The following is a 21,615-nucleotide window of genomic DNA, read 5'->3' on the forward strand; positions in this document are numbered from 1 at the left end:
TTCACATTCGAAGTCAGATTAAATGAGTCAGCACATAGCACAATTTCAAATGCCTTTTATTAACATCAAATACAGGTCAGATGTTCTAGTAGGTTTTTTTTTTATGCTGTGTAGACTTTTTTTCTTTTTCTTTTTTTATCCAATGTTCCGAACAGCAGGTGGCGGTCTATCAGCACTCCATGCAACGGCCAATCAGCACATTTGGGTGTTTTCTGATAAATGCCAACCAGGCTGCGATTGAATTATTTTTACTTTCCACAATACCTTGCTAAAAATATTCAGTTTCTTTACACTGTACTTCTTTCCATTTTGGCTAGCTGTAGCTATAATGCCCACAAGTACTTTAATACTTATAAAGGCTTCAATAATGCATGTTGGGGCTCTCGTGAGGTAGTGACACTTTGGTATGTGTCTTTTTTTTTTTTTTAATGAGATTTATTGAGTTCCAGATGTTTCCAGTTATGAAGATGTGCGACAGAGATTTAGGAGGGTGAGACCTGCGCCCTGTCAGAGCGTCGGTGGGGTGCTGTTTTACTAGCCGTCACTCCCCAAACACCTCCATCATTGGTGGCCTCTTAACCTGACAGCGCGCACACACCAAGACACACATTGGAGAATGATGTCGATCAGCATTTATAGACTTACAAAAAAAAATAAAAATACAAGGTACAAAAAGAATGTCGAGACAATACATCACATATATACAAAGTTATTAGGCGTGCGTTATGTGTATTTACATCATCCAAAGCAACAAATCACCGCTGTCCATTTCCTCAATCCAGTTTATATGATCCAGCACATTTTCCAAAACTAAATAACAGTGCAAGTGTGCTATGATATCAAAAATTGAGCATCAGCTGTTTCCTTGTGTACTCTTTTATTAAAAACAAAACAAAATTGGGCTCAGTTATAAGTTGGTGATAACCTCTCAGTGGAGATGACCCAATAAGAGTTCTGGCTGAGATGCATCCTGCGAACCGCGCGGATGCCTTGTGGGCGAGGTTGGCATCAGCTGTGACCTCCACTTATGCACATTTGGCAAGGCACCACGACCTCTGACCTGGCTCCCGCTCGAGCGGCTGGCACGCCGCAATCGGCACCTTCCAGGCTCAGATGGCAGGCTGCAGCTTGGTCAGGTTCCTCTGGTGCATGGTGTGATGGCGCACCAGCTCGTCAGAGCGGGCAAACTTCTTCTGACAGTTGGACCAGCGGCACGTGAACGGCTTCTCGCCTGAATAAGACGCGGGGGGGGGGGGGGAGAAAAAGGGCGTTGAATGAGAAATCGCGTCCACGCGTTGGGTGCGATGATCGAGCACGGCCATCTCCGGGGTTCTGACCAGGAGAGGAGTGCAACGGAGGAAGATAAAAAGGTATACGCACTTGTTTTACCTGTATGAGTCCGAGTGTGAGTCTTAAGGTGGTCTGACCGTGAAAACTTTCGCTGACACGTCTCGCACTCAAAGGGCTTCACTCCTGCACAAACACGGTTTTCAAATTAATATTTTAATTAGTTACTTGATGACTCTATCGTGAAGCCACATTCAGCAATGGAAAATATTAAAGTGTTTACGGAACACAAATGAAGCTTCATGAAGCACTTGTGATGATTTTTTTTTTTTTTTTTTTACACCTGTAGATCACACTCTTGGTTTTAAAATGCAGTGGAAATGTAATCAATTGGAGCACCATCTGGAGGAGTCACAAAATACTGCAAGTGATCCATGAAGCTTCATGAAGCGTCATTTTCCCATCATATTGGACAATGTTCAGCAGTGAAAAGTTCATGTTTTGTCCAGAATTAATTTGATAACATCATTATTTTCATGTATTAATTAATTAATGATGATCAGTTTTCAATTTTTAAGTGTATTTCTATTTTATTTTTAATAAAAAATAACTTTGAATCATAATAAATGAATAATGAATCACACATAATCAGTTCAATTACTTGGTTTTAATCCAAATTCTATATAAATTGATAAGTTGATTAATTGTCCAATTGTCTTTCATCAGTATAATACATAAAGGTTATTTTACAACCAATTTGTATGCATTTGTTAAATGTAAGTCATTTGTAAGAAAACCCAATTACCTTTAATTAGTTAATTAATTTATTTATTAATTTATTACTTTATTTAAAGGGATACTTGACTCATTGAGCCATTTTCAGCAGTAAAATGCTAATATTTTGTCTATAATTAATGTGGTAACTTCATTATTTTTCATGTACAATTAATACCTTTTAAAACGTAATTTTTCTACTTGCTGTTGACTGATGATGACATCACCTTGTGCTGACGAAGTAGGTAACGGCCAATCATGGCTCACCTGTTATCTGCGGTTGGTCAGCAAACTGAGCCATGATTGGTCGTTACCTACTTCCTCAGCACAGGTGATGTCATCATCAGTCGACAGCAAGTAGAAAAATTACTTTTTAAAAGGTATTAATTGTAAATTAAAAATAATGAAGTTAGCACATTAATTACAGACAAAATATTAACTTTTTACTGCTAAAAATGGCTCAATGAGTCAAGTAGCCCTTTAAGTAAATAAATAAATAAATAAATAAGTAAATAAATAAATAAATAAATGGATTAATTAATTAATTAATTAATTAATTGAATTAGCAATTCAACATGATTTTGGGGTGGTGTTGTATTGTATTGATTGTATGTTAACAACTTTAATGAATCAATGTTTGCTCACTCAAGCAGGATGGTGTTGTTGTTTTTTTAAAACATTTCCAGAAAAATAATTATTTTGAAGATGCGGCATTCCACCCAAAAATGTAGATATAAACATGTCAAACACAAGTTGCGTGACGGTTAAAGAACAACCAAGGAGAGAAGAAAATGTCAAGTCTGGCATCTCACTTCATGTGGTTATGCTCCACTGAATGTTATCTGATTAATTCGCGATGGTGAAGTATGAAAGTTGAGTGAGATTATTGGCGCATGGATTAAAAGTGTGCCGTTATAGTACCCGTGTGTCTGCGCTGGTGTCTCTTCAGCTGGTCTGAGCGAGAGAATCTGCGCCCGCATTCTGTGACATCACACTGGTACGGCTTCTCTCCTGCAACACAAACCGCCTCGTTGTTGCATGATTTTATTATATTTTAATTTGCTTCACCTAGTGAGCAAGGAGTTGTTTTCATCTTTCTATATCACAAAAAAAATGCATTTTAACAGGGGTGTATACACTTTTTATATCAACTGTATATCCTACATACAAAAGTGAGATTCAAACTTTTATATATATATACATATATATATATATATATATATATATATATATATATATATATATATATATATATATATATATATATATATACATATATATATACATATATATATACATATATATATATATATATATATATATATATATATATATATATATATATATATATATATATATATATATATATATTAGTACAGTATCTCACATTGCCATTCATATACATATAAACATTTAAATAATCGAACATTTAGCGATAAACTCACCCGTGTGCTTCCTTCCATGCATCTGCAGGTGTGAAAGTTTGAAGTATCTCTTGCTGCAGCCGGGATGGGCGCACACGAAAGGACGCTTCTCCCCGGGCTCGGATGACTTCACAACCGGGGGAGCGAGACCGGGAACCCGTCGTACATCCTTTTCGGAAGGAGAAGAACGCCCAGTTGTTTATTCAAGTGCTGTTTTTAACCTCCTCGGTGTGCATTTTACTTGACTAACCTGAAGTCCCCTAAAGACGCCATGTGTGTGGATGTGGTACTGGGCGCTCACCAGCATGGGAGGGGGCGGGGCTATGGGATCGCTGTCGTAGCCGCTCGTGTGGCTGCTACACAACAAAATGCAAATCAAATTTGCAGTCAAAGGATGCAAAAGTTTCATAATTTGGAATTGAAACAAAAATGATTGAGGGGGGAAAAAAAGCATCAAAATTCAAGTAAAATTTGCATTTCAAACTATCCTTATATATACGGAAGCATTCACTTGAAAAAAAAACAAATTTTTTGGGGGAGCATTGTTTTTGTTTTTTTTGAGTTTTTTTTTTTCTGTTTTTCTGAATATTTTTTCCTGTTTTACTGATTTATTTTTAAATATAAAATTCTATTTATATTATTAGATTATAATATTAATTATTATAATATAAAAAAAATTTTTTTTTAAAACGGCTTGCACTGACATGTATGGGCTATCGGCTATCCAGTCATATATAGAGGTCAGTGGTCTGCAACAAGTCACATGGAGTTCAGAGGTCCAAAAAAAAATAATACTATGAAAAACAGAAGTTGGTGCTCTGTTTTTTGGAATGTTTTTTTTTCTGTTTTTCTGAATAATATTCCCCCCTGTTTTTCTGAGTATTTATTTTCTGTTTTTCTGAATAATTTTTTCCCTGTTTTTCAGAATATTTTTTTTTATGACAGGAAAAAAATCAGTAAAACAGAAAAAAAAATTCTGAAAAATAGAAAAAAAATACTCAAAAAAATAAAGCTCCCCCCCAAAAAATTAGACAGAAAAACTTTTTCTTTTTTCCCCAAGTGAATGCAGTACGCTTCCGTACTATAAAAGATGCTATTTGACTTTTTTATGTACACCTGTATGATATGATCTATAAATAAGTCCTTGAAAAAGTGTGTATCATTCTTTTTTCTTTTTTTTTAAAGTCTGCACAGTGAACCATTGAAACATTATTATCCTTATTTCTGCTTTCCGATTCCCCCCCGGCAACCGGCCAGCAGCCATCTGGCTTCCTCTCCGACCGTATTTTCCCCTCCTTAAGACTATAAGAAAACAGCAATAAAGTTTTTACCTCTTCATGGAAGACGCAAGCGTGTTCATCTGGTTCCACGTGACGCATTCCAGTTGTGACGCCATTTGGTACAAGTTATCACTGATGAGAAGCAAAAATGCAGTGATTAATACTTGAATGTTGTGGCGAAATATTGGACAATTGTGCAATAGGCCAACTTGGTCGGTCATACATTTCAAGTTACCGGTTCTGCATGCATCTTATGAAAAATTATTTAATTCCTTCTGCGATAAAGCTGCTATAGCCTAAAATCGAGAATTCCGCATACTGTCCTGCTTTACGGTCACTGGTTGCAGTTATTGTTGATGTCTAGGGATGTAACGATATCCAAACATCACAAAATGATATTATAACGATATGAAGGTCACAATATGATAATTATCACGATATTGTGGGGGGGGGGTTCACAATATTTAAAAAATATGATCTCATACAACAACAAAAACTCACACATACAATATTGTTTTTGTACTTTACAGCAATGGAAAATATAAAAATATAAATATTATACATATAAATATATATAAATATTGGGGCACTTATACAGGCATTACAATAAATGGATAAAAAAAATTATTAATAAAAATAATACATTAATTCATAATTATTTATCTTAAATAAGAAATTAATAAATACAATAAATTGAGTTCCTCCACATATTGACTCTGTTCACAAGTATATTATGTTCCCCTTCATCTGACCATTAGCGTGGATTGGAAACAACAAAGGCCGTATTAAAAAAAGGACCATATTATGCTGCCCCCAGTGGCCAAGTTGTGCATACCAGAATGAGCCACAATAGATTAATCATGATATGCAGACTGATGAATTCTTTAAAATCCATTTAACTCATTCACTCACAGCCATTTTCACAGAAGCAATTCCCTTCACTCCCGGCTGTTTTTCTGGATTTTGACTAATTTTGCAAGACCACAGAACATTGTGTTTCATTGCTATAAAAACATGGAACCTACCAAAAGAAAAATTAAAGTCTCTTTTTTTTCTTCAGGAAAAAACAAACAAACATATTTCTATCTGTTTCAATTTTGCAGCAATTAGCATTAAAATATAGCTAAGTTTCATCCTTATTCACAAATCTATTTAAAATTGTGAGTAATCGAGCTTTTTTTCAACATGGTCCTGGTTGATCTCCTATACTCTGCTACCACCTGCTGGCCGTTTGTGTAATAACTACCATTTCTGCAACCGTTCTTTCCAGTTGAGAGGCTACATCAAAGCCTTCTGTATGCTCTAGCATAAAAACAAAAAACAAAAACAAAAACGTATAAATACGTCTTTGGGAGACTTAAAACATTTAAAATAAAAACGTATTATATGATTTTGGGAGCAAAGGAGTTAATTAAGTTACTACTACATGATTTCAAAAAATACAATATATGATTGATATAATATGAAAACATTGGATGTTATATGTATATTTTTTTGGGAAAACAGTATGTACTGGTAGACTGTAAAAGTGAACTGCTCTTTTGGGACAAATAAAATATTTTGTATCTGAATCTGAATCACAAGACCTTAGTACGTTTTCTTTGGCACGCACACAACGCCCCGAACACAACAGCCCAAAACCTGCCATTCCACCCAGCAACATTTCTTGCTATAGCTCAATTTAGCACCAAATCACTGCGCGTATTTTGCTTGTCATTGGCTCTTTTTGCGACACAATAAGAGGAGACAAATTAGAAAAACCGTAATGGAGTTTTTCAGCACGAGCATCCCTCTCATCAAAGTCAAGGTCGAGTGTTTTGTGGATGATCTTCTCCTAACGACAATGGTTGAACAATTACCGATGGGGGAAAAAATGATAGTTATTGGACAGCGACGATAAGCGTGTTTCATCTTTATTTGTTTTTTTTTAAATTGGGGGGGTGGCTCTTGAAATAGGAGCATGTTGGCAATATTTATGATAGTGAGGGTTCTCCATGTCCCTCCCCTCCCTTTGCGCAGATAATGAAGGGGGATTCCAAACGGTTTGCTTATTAACACATCCTGTTCGCCCACCGAGCGCGTCATTAAAAAACATTGGGCCACGAGCCATTCTTTACCTTGGCATATCACACACACATACACACACTTGGAGATGGGATTGTGTTTGTCTGCGGGGGGGGTGCGACTCGGTGCCTTGCACACCACGAACCACCGCATGACATCACTCTGTCCTCGGTATCATTAAAGGCGGGAATGTTTCGAGGAAGGGAAGGGGGGGGGGGGGGGGATTCTGGCTTTCATTCCTTGAGAAGTCCTTGAGGGAAGTAGAATAATCAGTTCTGAACTACGGTCAACTGTGGAAAGGCTCACTGCTATCTGACATACATGTACACTCGTTTGACTTTTTCCAGCTCACGCCACGAGTTGTAACAAAAAAAAAAAAAAAACAGCAAAGTCTCTCGTCTTCCTCTTATCATCTGCCGTTCCAGTATTTGTGTTGCTCCACTTTTTTCCCCCCCACCAAAAAACATCACGAGTCGGCATGCCATTCAAAGAATTCCGACCCAATTCACCCGAAGAAATGTTTTCCATCAAGTTGTGAACAAGTTGGGAATACAATCAGGTATTTGTAAAAGCACATTCTCAGACTTAACTTACCCCACACGCACTTAATATCACGAAAGAAGAAGAAGAAGCATACACAACAACAGCAAATCACTGAGCGTTTGTTTGCGGGGCCCCAAATCTATAATAACTAGAGGTGCCAAAATTAGTACGTTCATTTTGAGTTAATTTAAAGTTCCTTTAAGGCACAGGTGGCAAGATCCGGTCCTTCGGGGGCCACAGTCCTGCAGGTTTTGGATATTTCCCCTCTTCAACACAGCTGATTCATGATCAGCTCATCAGCAAGCTCGGCAGAAGCCTGATAACGAGCCTGTTAATTGGAATCAGCTGCACGTCGAGTAGGGGCATCTATAAAACTTGCAGGACTCCGGCCCTTGAGGATCGCAGTTTTCCCACCCCTGTTCATAACCACCCCTTACTTGGAACGCCTGTACTGGGGGAATTCCAGTCGTCACGCAGCAGACACATCCACGTCAAAATTTAGCAGTAATGAATTGAATAATGGTGTCAAGTTGTATTTTACAATTTTAAAAATGTGCACAATTTCACAAGTTATTTCATGTTGCAGATTATATAGCTCTTAATATGAAAAGAAAAATGCACCAATATCTTACAAATGCAAGTATGCCATCTAGTGGCAGAAAAACGACCTCAACACAAATCAATATCACACTTGTTTTTTTTTACAATACAATACATCTTTTTAATTTAACTCAATTTTATGAATCATTATGAAATTACTGTATCAATGACTAAAAGATGCAGCCATATTTCTATTAGTTTAATGTTTCCCCCCACTTTTATGTTAACAAGAATATAAAAACTTACAAAAAAAATATTTTATTGTGCATTTAGAACAGATCTAAAATTTGTGATTAACTCATTTGCTCCCAATAACATGTAAATACGTTTTTTTATGTTGTAAGTGTCCCAAAGACGTATTTATACGTTTTTTGTTTTTGTTTTTTATGCTATAGCATACAGAAGGCTTTGATGCAGCCTCTCAGCTGCAAAGAACGGTTGCAGAAATGGTAGTTATTAATCAAACGGCCAGCAGGTGGCAGCAGAGCAAAAGAGATCAACCAGGGCCATCTAGAAAAAAAGCTGAATTACTTACAATTTTAAAAAGATTTGTGAAAACTGATGAAACTTAGCGCTCTTCTAATACTAATTGCTGCAAAACGGAAACAGATAGAAACATACTTCTTTTTTTTTTTCCTGATGAAAGAAGAGACTTTAAGCTTTCTTTTTGTAGGTTCCATGCTTTTATAGCAATTGAACACAATATTCTGTGGGCCTTGCAAAATCAGTCTAAATCCAGTAAAATGGCTGGGAGCGAACGGGACTGCTTCTGTGAAAATGGCTGGGAGTGAATGAGTTAATTTTGCGTTAACTATTGAAGTCATGCGATTAATTCCAATGAAAAATTGTAATCGCCCGACACCCCTAAAAATAACATTTATCACTTGGGAGCTTATTGTGTTCTGGGATTCAGGGAAGTGTATGTATGCACAGGGAGGAAGAAAACTACCTGTTGTAGTTTCTCAACAGTAGCGCTTGGCTGCTTGGGCAGGATTCTGCAGGATTGTGGCACCCAAACACAGGCGGGGCAGGAGGAGGAGGAGGATGAGGAGGAGGGTATTGCTGATCAACTGCAAATAACACAAAACAATTCTATTAATACAATGCATTGCAGTGGGAAAATAACTGTTTCCTAATTAAGTTAAAAAAAAAGAAAATAAATGTACTTTAATGAAAGAAACACTGCGTGCGTGTTTCACAATGTATACTATTACAGACAAAAGTAATGGGACGTGGTCAATACAAGAATTGAATGGCGTATGGAAGCAATTTGTAGAAATCCAGAATCTTGCAAAAGGTCAAATAAGGTCACGGGGAGTTGAGCTTTGTACCCGCAACCTTCGGGTGGCTGGATAAAAAGTTTGTCACATTTTGTCTGTGTGAAGTTCCATGAGGTCAGAGTTCACGCTCACTGGCTTCATTGACAGCAGATTTAGCCAAGCATACATTTAAGGCCATTGACTTATGTCCAACAATGAGGTCATCATTAAAGTGTAACTGCCTTGGAAAAATTGCTACAAAAATAAATAAATAAATAAATAAATAAATAAATAAATAAATTTAATTTAAATAATTAATTTAAAAAAAAAAACGAATTGTAATAGTGTCACTACAATAATACCACTCAGTTTCAACTTTTATTCTTTTGCTTGTCCTGTATGTCAAATTAGATGTCTGTATTTTGACAAATATGACAAAAGGTGAATTTTATTTTAGAATTGCAAACTCCCCGTGAAAGACCGTATCCGTTTGAAAACATTTCACAAACCATTACTCTAGTACAGAAAGCGGTCACACCTTTTAATTGTACTTGTTCGATTCCTTCTAAGCAGTGCTTTTCACATTTTCCTGTTACATATATTTTATTAACATTTTGTTCATGAAAATTAGGGACGTTAGCAACTTTTTTTCCAAATCGATATGACTACTGTACATGTACTCAACCGATACCAAGCATCAATACCGCTAGTACTTTTAATACATCAAATTTCCCCCGCAAAATGAAAAAGATACTAATACAGTATATAATTTTCCTTAAAACTGCATGAAATAAATGAAAAATTTCTATAATATTTTTTCCATTTATTCATAAAATGATCATTTGTAGATTTTATTGCTGCATATTTTATCATTTGCATTATTTTCATCTTAAGCAACCCCATTTCAGGGACTTTGACGTTGGTTAGTTGTCATCTTCAAATGTGGAAAATGCTTGTTTTAAGCCTCACGGTGCTTAAAACTGGATGTTAACACTCAAGGATAAGACTACTTGATCAAATAAGATCCATCCATCCATTTTCTTGACAGCTTATTCCTCACAAGGGTCGCGGGGGGTGCTGGAGCCTATCTCAGCTGGCGTTGGGCAGTAGGCGGAGTACACCCTGGACTGGTTGCCAGCCAATCGCAGGCACACAGAGACGAACTTGATCAAATAAGATAATTAAGTAAAAAGTATAAAAAAAATATGAGCAAAATGATCATGTCTGTCAATTTCATTTTAAGTAAAAATAATGTCAGGGCAAAATAAGCAAATTTAGGTTAAATTTAAGAAATTATATCTTAGTTAAAGAGATACTTTACTTATTTAGCCATTTTTGGCAGTCAAGCATGAATATGTTGCCTGTAATAAATGTGATATTTTCATGATTTTTCATGTACAATTAGTACTTTTAAAAACACATTTTGCAACTTGCTGTCGACTGAAAATGACATCACAAGGGCTCAGGTAACCAATCACAGCTCAGCTTGTGAATATCACATGACCAAACCTAGAAAGCAGGTGAGCTGTGATTGGCTACCTGAGCCCTTGTGATGTCATTTTCAGTCGACAGCAAGTTGCAAAATGTATTTTTAAAAGTACTAATTGTACGTGAAAAATAATGAAAGTATCAAATTAATTATAGACAAAATATTAACTTTTTATTGCTATAATGGGCCAAATAAGTGAAGTATAGTTTAAGATTTTGGGTTTTGCAGTGTGGTCCTTGCCCAATAAAGAAAATACACATTTTCCATCATGATAACACGCAGAAGTGGCACCCCAAAAAAAAAATAGTAAAAAAATTGTAGCTGTGGTAGTCGAAGAAGCTCCACTAATATTCCGCCATTTGTGTTGACAGCCACAATAAGTGAGGCAGCGGAGAGCCTGCGTGGGACGGTCATGTGAAGTTCAACACACTCACGTCCAGTTGTTTATGTATTTTATGCGTCACACGCCAGACACTGCCGCTGACGTCGTTACACATCAAATCATCTGACGGTGGGATTGTGTCTCACCCATGCTGTGTGAAAAAGACTTACATTATATCTATTACAGGGGTGTCCAAACTTTTTCATCTGAGGGCCACATACAGAAACTCAGAAGGACGCAAGGGCCACATAATGTTATGAAGAGAAATTGTGTTTAGTCCTAAATAATTGTACAAATAATTTGTTTCTGCTGTTGTATGTTTTTAAGCTACAGTATATAAACAAATTTATTTGTAATATGGCAGTAGGGTTATTATAGTTTTGGAATTTTTCATTTTAGTTTTTATTTCGTTTTTAATTTTCTTTTTTAACTTTAGTTAGTTTGAATTAGTTTTGAGGATGGTTCTGTTAATTTTTTTATTAGTTTTAGTTATTTAATAAATGCTTTGTTTTAGTTTAGTTTTAGTTAGTTTCAGTATTAGTTTTAGTTTGAAAAAATGTGTATTACTTGTGCGCAATATTTAAAAAAACACCATGGCAGCAACATTATCTGAAGGTGCTTTTCTATTGGCTGCTGCTACATGACGTCACTTCTGTGTGACATACTTTCAAACGTCATTATTCCGGTTGATATCAAAATAAATCTACTAAAAATCACACCAAAGACTAAAACAACATTTTTGCTATAATTATAGTTAGTTTTAGCTAGTTTTGTAAACATAAAATGCAGTTTCAGTTAGTTTTCTTTTTTTTTAAAAGCATTTTGGTTTTTATTTTATTTTGTTAAATTTTTTTTTTTTAATTTTAGTTTTAGTTATTTTGTTAGTTAACTAAAATAACCTTGGCACCTGTGTTTTTCGACACCCTCCCTTCTTACTTTGACCATCTCCAAACATTTTTGTTTTTGTTAATTTAGTTGAACTGAGTCAAATGCTATTTTTAGCATATGCCGCGGGCCACTGAAAAATGGACGGCGGGCCGCAAATGGCCCCCGGGCCGTTGTTTGGACACCGCTGATCTATGACTTGACTTCGAGACACGGAGCGAGAGAAAGACAGTAAAAACAAAAAGAAAGAATGATGGGCTACGTGTATGACCTTGCAGTGAACGCACGCCGTGTTCCAGTAATTGAGTGAGTTTAGCAAGAACGTGCCAGGAAGTAGACTGTTACCAATGTTGTTTGGCGGCGACAGTGTGTCCTCGTGCTTGAAGGACAGGCTGGACAGCTGAGGGGTGTGGTGAGACGCCGTGTGGGGGTAACTGGGGTTCCCGTCTAAGCCCATTGCACCATAACCTAGAAAAAAAAACACGTTTAACGCTAAGGAGTCGTGTCAATGCTACCTAAATTGAAGTTATTCAAATGGGGAATGTAGATCTTTTCGAAGAAGCAAGTTCAAGCAGAAGTTAAGAATTTTCAAAAGTCAGTCCTTGGAGGGCCGTAGAGAGGTTTCTCCAGAAAAAAAAAAAAAAAAAAAAAAGACTCACAATCGCTTACTTAAATCCCCGCAGCTTGCGGAGCAGTTTATCACTTCATCAAAAAGTACTTTACTTGCGGGCGAACAAGAGTCTGTGGAAGTCACATCAGCGCACACGTCCCACAGTTCAACCTCTGACCTCCGAGTAACGAGCCCCGGCGGACCTGGACGCAGCATTGTTTGCAAGGAGGAGATTCATATTTATGTTGCATACAAAAGTCTCAAATTCAGATTGCAAATCCAGATTGCAGAGCCCACGATAAATTAAAAAAAAAAAAAAAAGTTTTTAAAATATATCATAAATTCTTGATGAAATAAGTCAAACGTGAAAATCTTACAACTGTTAACCCTTTAGGGAACTCAAAGACTTTTTTTTGAAAAATAACTCACTTTAACTTAATTACTTTATGTACAGTATAATAGGGTTTTCTTTCATATATACAGGACTGCCTCAGAAAATTTGAATATTGTGATAAAGTCCATTATTTTCCGTAATGCAATGAAATAAGCAAAAATGCCACACATTCTGGATTCATTACAAATCAACTGAAATATTGCAAGCCTTTTATTGTTTTAATATTGCTGATTATGGCTTACGGCTTAAGAAAACTCAAATATCCTATCTCAAAATATTAGAATATTTCCTCAGACCAAGTAAAAAAGAAAAGCCATAATAATAATAATAATAATAATAATAATAATAATAATAATAATAATAATAATAATCATAATAATAATCATAATAATAAGAATAAGAATTTTCTGAGACAGTCCCGTGTATGTGTGTATATATATATATATATATATATATATATATATATATATATATATATATATATAATTTTAAAAAATTTGATTAGTTGTTCTGCTTTGAGGCATTTGGCATCCATCTCAACTAGTGGAATTTTATGGCAAACCTAATACAATTTATTTGTGCAGACAATTTCGGTTCGGGGATTACTTTTATAGAACAACATTTTTGTTTACCTGTATTTTTAAATGAGGACAGAAAGAGCAACACTAATTGATCAATATGGGCCACAACATTAGGTACATTTACACTGCTTGTCAAAGAGTCCAATAAAAAAAAAAACATACCTTGAATTTGTCTATTTTACAAGCAATGTATCCCAGTGGTGAACAATAATATTTGATTCATATATTTCAGTATTCATGTAAAATTATACTTTGAACTGTAAATGTTAGAAAAATGTGATGCAGTCTAGTTGTATACCTCACAAACACAATTGCTTATTAATAATTGTATGATACAATTTATGAGCCGAGATCAAGATTTCTAAAACTTAAGGATGCTGCTTAATTTTTCCCCTATTTCCGTACAGAAGATATTCTAGCAAGTTATCATTTTTAAATTGCATTTTGAAATGAAAGTGTTTGAGAAACCGTGTGCGATTATTTCCCGAAAAGTTATACAGAGCAACGGGATTATGTTGGCCGTCTGTGTCTGTCAGAGTGCTTCCAGAAAAGTGTCAAGCTAGTTCCTGACACAGGGCATGTTGTCCCAGTGAAGCGCATAACATCCTGCCTAGACACAACAGTGCTGACAAACCCAACAAACATATAGTAGAGGATGTCATGTCACGTTTCCAAGATGATATTCGTCCCTGTGAATTGTGGACATGTGCGTAATGTTTACCTTGATTCCTGGGTGCAGGAGGACTGTCCACACAGCCGGGCAGGTAGGTCCCACTGGGGAAAACCCTGGGCTGGCCCGCCGCCGGCTCCCCAAAGGCCCCCACCCGGCAAGGGCCCGAGCCCGTGAACTGGCCCGAGAAGTGCAACGTGAAGGCCCCGAGTCCGCAGTGGGGATCCTCGATGGGGTCGGCGGCCCCCCAGCTGGGCTCCTGCTTGATGAGGGAGTGGTGGGAGGGCAGGGAGTTGTAGGGGGAGCCGGGATGGAGGTCCAACAGTTGCGTCCACTGGCCGCAGCCGCCTCCCGCCCCGCCGAGGGAGGGCACCTGGGGGCCCGGAGACAGGAGCGTCAAATCTCGGACGTCCGAGCCCATCGACATGGCGCCGCACGGTTCGGTCAGCATTTGGATTCGCGAGAGTTGAAAGTCCAAAAACAGAAAGATGAGATTCCAGTGAAGGAGATACCTCAAAAGTAAACCAAAGTCACAGCTCACAAACTAGCAGGCCATCATTCGCACCCGAAGGGAAACGTCAAGAGTGGATGATGACCAAAATGGAGGTGTGCCTGCCTCCCTCTGTGTGTGCGGTGAGTGGGAGTGTGTGTGAGGGTATCACAGCCTCCACAACTGGCTTGCCTTTAGCACACCCCCCCCGAAGACTCAAATACTGGCTATAGTCACACAGGCCAGGGGGCGGAGCCAGAGAGGTTTTCGCCTTGCCCTGACCCTCACTGACTTCTCAGCAGGCTCTGACTAACCACACACTTGTATTCGTTTGGCCAAGTTCAAGTGTGGCTCACTTTTTTTGCGTAGAGGAAGAAATAAGTAGATTCTCTCAAAAGATTAAGTAAAAACAGATGGAGGTTAAAAGAAAAAAAAAATCTGAATGACTGCCTTCATGGTTCATTTGTTGGAACTCATGTTTCAGTGATGAACAAAAATGCAGTTCAATTAGGAGTGCAAACAATCAAAGCAATTACAAAATGCTCAAACGCACCCTGACCTATAAGCCGGTGACGCTTCTGATTCATCACTTTAGTTTGAAACACGCCAAACTTTCATAATACTTTCATAATAGGATGAAGTAAGAAGAAGATGCACATCATGTCAGTAACAGTAAGTCCAGCATGATGTTTTTACATTTTAGGCTTTGTGTATTAGACATATGAAAAAGTACAAAAAAAAAAAAATGTCTTCAAGAATGAAAGCAATAAATAAACGTGAAACGGAAAATCATACAAACTGTATTGTTTTGGCGCACGCTCAAAAATGCTTACACATGAGGACAATTAATAACGTTTTGACCTTGACTCAACGTGCAGCTCCGCAGGAATGCAAATAAACTATCATCGGTTATTTTTAAATTAGACTGTATAACCATGCAATTCACATATGCTATATAAAAGGAGAGGTAGAAGTGAGTACATACTTAATTAACCCACATTAATATTAATAATAATAATAATAATAATAATAATAATAATAATAATAATAATAACTATTAATATTATTGTTGTTGTTATTATTATTATTATTATTATTATTATTATTATATAGCAAAGTAATAATAATAATAATTATTATTATTATTATTATTATTATTATTATTATTATTATTATTATTATTATCTGCGATGTTATAAATTACATGTTAAACTGATATGATGTAAAAAGTTGACCCATACCTGTTTCAAATGGCAGAATTTTTATCCATCCAACTCAAGTCATCATTAAGTGGAGACGAGAAGAAAACTGCAGGGATTTCTGGCAAGTAATGGCTGTCTGGTACAGGTGACAACAATCTTCCATCATCTTCATATATCTGAGATATGGGGAATATAGCAAGATAGAAGCCTTATCTTACAAAAAAAACCAACATTTTAAATCTGCCAGACACATGGGAAAATGTGTTATTTCCCCTTTTGAAAATATTTCTCTTTTTTTGAGTTGTTCAGGTAATAAGCCACCGTAATCGTTGAAATTGAAATTATTTATCTTGGTGTAATGTTTTCCACATCACATCAACATTTCAACAGCGGGGGTGTTGACTTTTAATATCATTGCATGCAAATATCAAAATGTGCTTCACGGGTGAAGATGATGTCATCATGCGTACACAAATGAACAACGATTTACGAGGCACGACAATGACTTATTCCGCCCAAGAGGCTTACGATACCTTCACCATTCACACCGCTGCAAACCCACCAACCAACCAACCCTTGATCACATCAAGTGTTGGAGTGTGAATTCAAGATAGCGGGACAACGAGTATCAGGCACTTCCCGTCATCAACATCTGGAATACTCGTCTCGATTTCCAGTGAACATCTGTGACCCTCACCATTAGTGGTGAGTGACTTGATTTTGGTTTGGGGGGGGGGGGGGACAAACATTCAGAGATGTGAAAGAAAATGACATTTTTGCAGGACTCAAATTGACCAACCCATTGCAAATAATAAACTGCAGTGAGCTTTGGACCTGGGCCTTCAATGCATTATAGTTTTGGAATTTTCATTTTAGATTTTAGTTTTAGTTTTTAATTCGTTTTGCGTTTTGACTTTTTAATTGAGTTAGTTTTAATTAGTCTCCAAGGTGGTTCCGTTAGTTTTAGTTATTTAATCAATTTAATTTAGTTTGTGTTAGTTTCAGTATTAGTTTTAGTTTTAAAACATTTATATTACTTGTGTGCAATATTTGAAGAAAAAAAAACAGCATGGGAGCGACGTCATCTGAAGGTGCTTTTTCTATTGGCTGCTGCTATATGACGTCACTTCACACTTTCACTTCACGTTAATATCAAAATACATCTACTTAAAATCACATTTGAAAACATGCCCAAGGGCTCATGCATTAAATTAATTACCAAAGACTAAAACAAAGGACATTTTTGCTGTAATTATAGTTAGTCTTAGTTAGTTTTGTAAACATAAAACGTAGTTTCAGTTAGTCTTTGTGTTTTAAAAAGCATTTTCGTTTTTATTTTATTTCGTTAACAAAATTTTTTGAATTTTAGTTTACGTTTTTTCGTTAGTTTTAGTTAGTTCAGTGGTTATTTATGTGACGTAATCCACCTTTTAATAACACTATCATGTCATAAAATAACGTACAAAAACACTAGAAAACTGTGTGGCATTAAAGAAGAGACAGGGGCCTTTCACGTATTTGAAGATAGCATACCGTATACCATATTAACTCATTTGCTCCCAAAGACGTATAAATACGTTCTATATTAAACATTACCAGTGTCCCAAAGACGTATTTATACGTTTGTTTGTTTTTTATGCTAAAACATACAGAAGGCTTTGATGCAGCCTCTGAACTGAAGTTAATGGTTGAAGCAATGGTAGTTATTACATAAACGGCCAACAGATGGCAGCAGAGTATAAGAGATCAACCAGGGCCATGTTGCAACAAGCTGTTTTCACCACAGTTTTCAACAGATTTGTGAATAATGATGAAACTGAGCTATATTCTAATGCTAATTGTTGCAAAACGGAAACAGAGAGATAGAAATATAGTCCCCCCCGATGAATCAAATTCTAAGTCAGTCAAAATTGAGCAAAACAGCAGGGAGCAAAGGGGGTTTGCTCTCGTGAAAATGGCTGGGAGTGAAATAGTTAATAAAACAAGAAACAGTCACCTTCATCTTCCATTAAATCACCTCCAAACAATCTCAAGCTTCTGCATTACAATATAGCAGTTCACAATCAATATACATATGAATATAAAAACTTGAAATAAATCACATCATACTCACCAGAGATGCTGATGCAGAGGCAGCAGAATTACTTTCTTTGCTTCTGCCCTGTTTGTGTCTGTTCTGGTCAGACATACTGATTTGAAAGTGCAAAAATAAATAAATAAATAAATAAAATTAATTTAATAAATAAATAATCAATTTCCATGTTGAACCAAACAAGCCAGCAGTGTTGCACATTTTCAGCTGAGCCAATAAGAGGGCTAAACGTAGCTTGAACTAATGAACAGAGAAACTCATCAGCGGATTTGTGAAGGCGCATAATAGTGAATATAAAAACTGATTGTTATTTTTTTATTTTTTTTAACAATGATTTCAACGGAGTGTGTGTGTTCGATGCCAGCACGTGGAATTCTGAAGGCGTTGGGCAAACAATATTTGCGTGGCAACACTTGAAGCTGAAATCTGATTGGACAAAATAAAATAACCCACAAATGACTGGAAGCTGCATAAACCATAGACTGTTGGAAACACATTTTTATTATTTTATGTAAGTTGTAAGTTATTGGGCCAACAGAGAAGGTAATAGTGTAAATAGTGTAAAAATACACAAATTGTGTATTTTATGGTTCTGGGCAAGATAAAATCGGGTCTGACATATTCTGGGAACCAGTACAGAGGCTAAGTCATATCCCAGAAGAACACCCAAACATTCAGAGGATGTCCACAGAGCTGACTTCAATGTGGAAGCAGAGAGGAATGATTTCTCCCTTAACAATTGCCAAAACTTCCGAACTTCCGGGGTCCACCCATGATAAACAAACAAGGACCATAAATAAAGTGCTATGAGAGCAAAAGGTTGTGGCACAATCGAGGAAATCTGGCCCAAAATATTTGCTGGTAAGCCAAGGCAAACGCTGGCCATACCTTCCCCAGTGGAGTATTTAGCGAGGATTCATCAGAGGCGACGGGTCAGAGGGAAAACAAGCCCTTCAGCCCTTCAGCATGACGGATGGCGGTCCCCAAGTCCGCCCATTCTTCTTCAGACCGCTACGTGCATGTTAACTCTCGGGTTTAAAACAACATCAGAACGGAGAGGAAGGCGAACGGTCACTACTGGCCGTGACCCTTAACAAGAAACACACAAGATCCCAACTTTCTCCAGCGTCATGTGGGAATTGGAGGCGGCTTTGTTTCGGCCAAAAAAGCCGCATGATAAACTACGCAGATATGTGACCTGGCGGGACACGTGAAAAAGACATTACTTTTTCCGTATTTCAACACAAATCTGTTTGCATGCATCGAAAGTTCTTGACAGATTTTTAAAGCAAAAACAATTGACGGTTTAACATGACTAATTTTAAAAACACCGTGCAGTCATTAGTTTTAAAATACGTAGATAAAATGGCAGGTGTTATTTTGGTCTTCTAGCTATGCAGGTAACACACTATATACAACTGTGCTTTTCACCAGTGGCGTTCAAGTGACCGAAAAAAAAAAAAAAAGTCTTTGGTCTCTTGGAAGTACGAAAAATGAGTTTTTTGTTCTCCTTTTGCATATTAGCAAACAGCAGGTGTGGCATAGCTCAAGTGGTAGAGTGGGCGTCTCCCAAGTTGAAGGTCGTGAGTTTGTTCCTCAACCCTTGTGTAACTTTTTTTTTTTTACGTACTCAAAATAATTCCTTCTAAAATGTACTTAGAATTTCTGAGTGAAAATACTTTACTATGTTTTTGTCACGGCATAGGACAATTCTCTCGTACACAGTAGAAATATTTTGAGTAAAATTTACCCTGAATATTTCACTCTCTTACAAATGTTCATTTTACTGTGTTTAGAGTGGGACCAAATAGACTCTTTTTAGAGTAAAATGTAATCAGGATTAGGTGTGGTCAGTGACAATGACTGAAAAAATGTGATTTGCCACATACAATTTATGATTTTACAAGGGTACAAGTACTTTTTCCGCATAAGGTCAAGTAGATTTGAATAATGTTTTCTCCCTTAATAAATCATCGTTTAAAAGCGGCATTTTATTTTTTACTTATGTTATCTTTGTCTCATGTTTACAAATGCTTGATGATCTTAAAAAAAGTTTTGAAGGGGCAAATCTTTTTTCACAGCACTTATTTCTCAGCTGTGGCCACTTGAAGCAGTTACATTGCTACTTTCAGACACTTTGTGACATAAGGTGAGAGATAACGTTTTTTTTGTTTGTTTTTTTTGGGTGGTTGTATTTTGCAGTCTATAAACTATTTTATTTATTGAATGTTGAATGTTTACGTCAAAGAGGATGATTGCAACTACTCGTATCGTACGTGTATGCTCATGTGTGATATTGCGGCAGTTCATGCTAGCTATTCGTTTCGGCTACGTTTAGTATACTAACTTTGGTTAATGATGTATTTCATTAATAATATGCTAATATGAGTTTGACACCCCTGACTGGTGTGCATCGCTCATAAAAGACGATTTGATGCGCATCTTGATGCATGGGGTGTGATACAATTCACAGAAAGTAACTATAATTCACGATTTGGTTCAGTTAATTCAAAAGCGAGTTTTCAATTCAAATTGATCATTAAACTCATGTTCTCATTAGATTGTAACAAGCATGGGAAAAATTGCTTCATAAAGAAAAGTCTGTGAAGTCCTTTTATCAAACAGGGTAGTCATTGTTACTTATTTTCCTTAATCAACAAGCAATGACCATGCTTTCTTCCCTTTTTTTTTTTTTTTTTTTTAATTTCCCCTCCTATCAACAGCAAGCACTCTTCAAAGCGTCACATATCAGAAGTTGTGATAAGACGAAGAGAAGAACAATCTGTGGGAGCGTGAGTCTCTCCACGCTATATGTGTCAGACGCAACACGTGTCCACTGATGTTTAACACGCGCAAGTTCTACAGCGGCGACGTCCAAACTACGGCCCCGGGGCCATTTGCGGCCCGCCGTCCATATTTCAGTGGCCCGCGACATATGCTTAAAAATGGCATTTGTCTCAGTTCAAATAAAAGAAACAAAACAAAAATGTTTGGAGATGGCCAAAGTAAGAAGCGAGGGTATCGAAAACCTGGTGCCATTAAAGGTTATTTTAGTTCACTAAAACTAATGAAAAAACTCAAACTAAAATTCAAAAAACAATATTGTTACCGAAATAAAATAAAAACGAAAATGCTTTTTAAAGAACGAAAACCAACCGAAACTACATTTTATGTTTACAAAACTAACTATAATTATAGCAAACATGTCCTTCGTTTTAGTCTTTGGTAATTAATTTAATGCATGAGCCTTGGGGATGATTTTAAATGTGATTTTTTTAGTCGATTTATTTTGAGATAAACCGGAATAATGACGTTTGCAAGTATGTCACACAGAAGTGACGTCATCTAGCAGCAGCCAATAGAAAAGCACCTTCAGATGACGTCGCTTCCATGTTTTTAAATATTTTGCACAAGTAATACACAAAAAACTAATACTAATACTGAAACTAACAAACTAAACGAAAACTAAGCATTTTTTTTAAAGAACTAAACTAATAAAAACTAATTGAAATGAAAAATTGCAAAACTATAATAAACCTACTGCCATATTACAAATAAATTGCTTCATATGCTGTAGGATTTTTCTCAA

General features: G+C 36.5%; 1 protein-coding gene across 8 annotated transcripts; it reads right to left on the reverse strand.

Moving 5' to 3' along the window:
• Positions 1–617: 617 nt before the first annotated feature.
• On the reverse strand, positions 618–14,919 carry wt1b (WT1 transcription factor b). Of its 8 annotated transcripts, none has more exons than XM_077520021.1 (10): positions 14,294–14,919; positions 12,711–12,800; positions 12,333–12,455; positions 8,922–9,042; positions 4,817–4,897; positions 3,736–3,841; positions 3,507–3,654; positions 2,983–3,072; positions 1,381–1,473; positions 618–1,231 (listed from the first exon to the last, which is right to left on the reverse strand). In XM_077520021.1, the coding sequence occupies exons 1-10, from the start codon at positions 14,691–14,693 to the stop codon at positions 1,110–1,112; spliced, it is 1,374 nt and encodes a 457-aa protein (XP_077376147.1). In that variant the 5' UTR covers positions 14,694–14,919; the 3' UTR covers positions 618–1,109. The 8 variants fall into 8 exon arrangements, with proteins under 8 accessions (XP_077376147.1, XP_077376146.1, XP_077376144.1 ...); XM_077520020.1 differs by having other exon boundaries at positions 12,315–12,455; XM_077520018.1 differs by having other exon boundaries at positions 12,657–12,800.
• Between the last annotated feature and the right edge of the window lie 6,696 nt (positions 14,920–21,615).

This window comes from Festucalex cinctus, chromosome 4, assembly GCF_051991245.1.
Source record: "Festucalex cinctus isolate MCC-2025b chromosome 4, RoL_Fcin_1.0, whole genome shotgun sequence".
Lineage (NCBI taxonomy): Eukaryota > Metazoa > Chordata > Actinopteri > Syngnathiformes > Syngnathidae > Festucalex > Festucalex cinctus.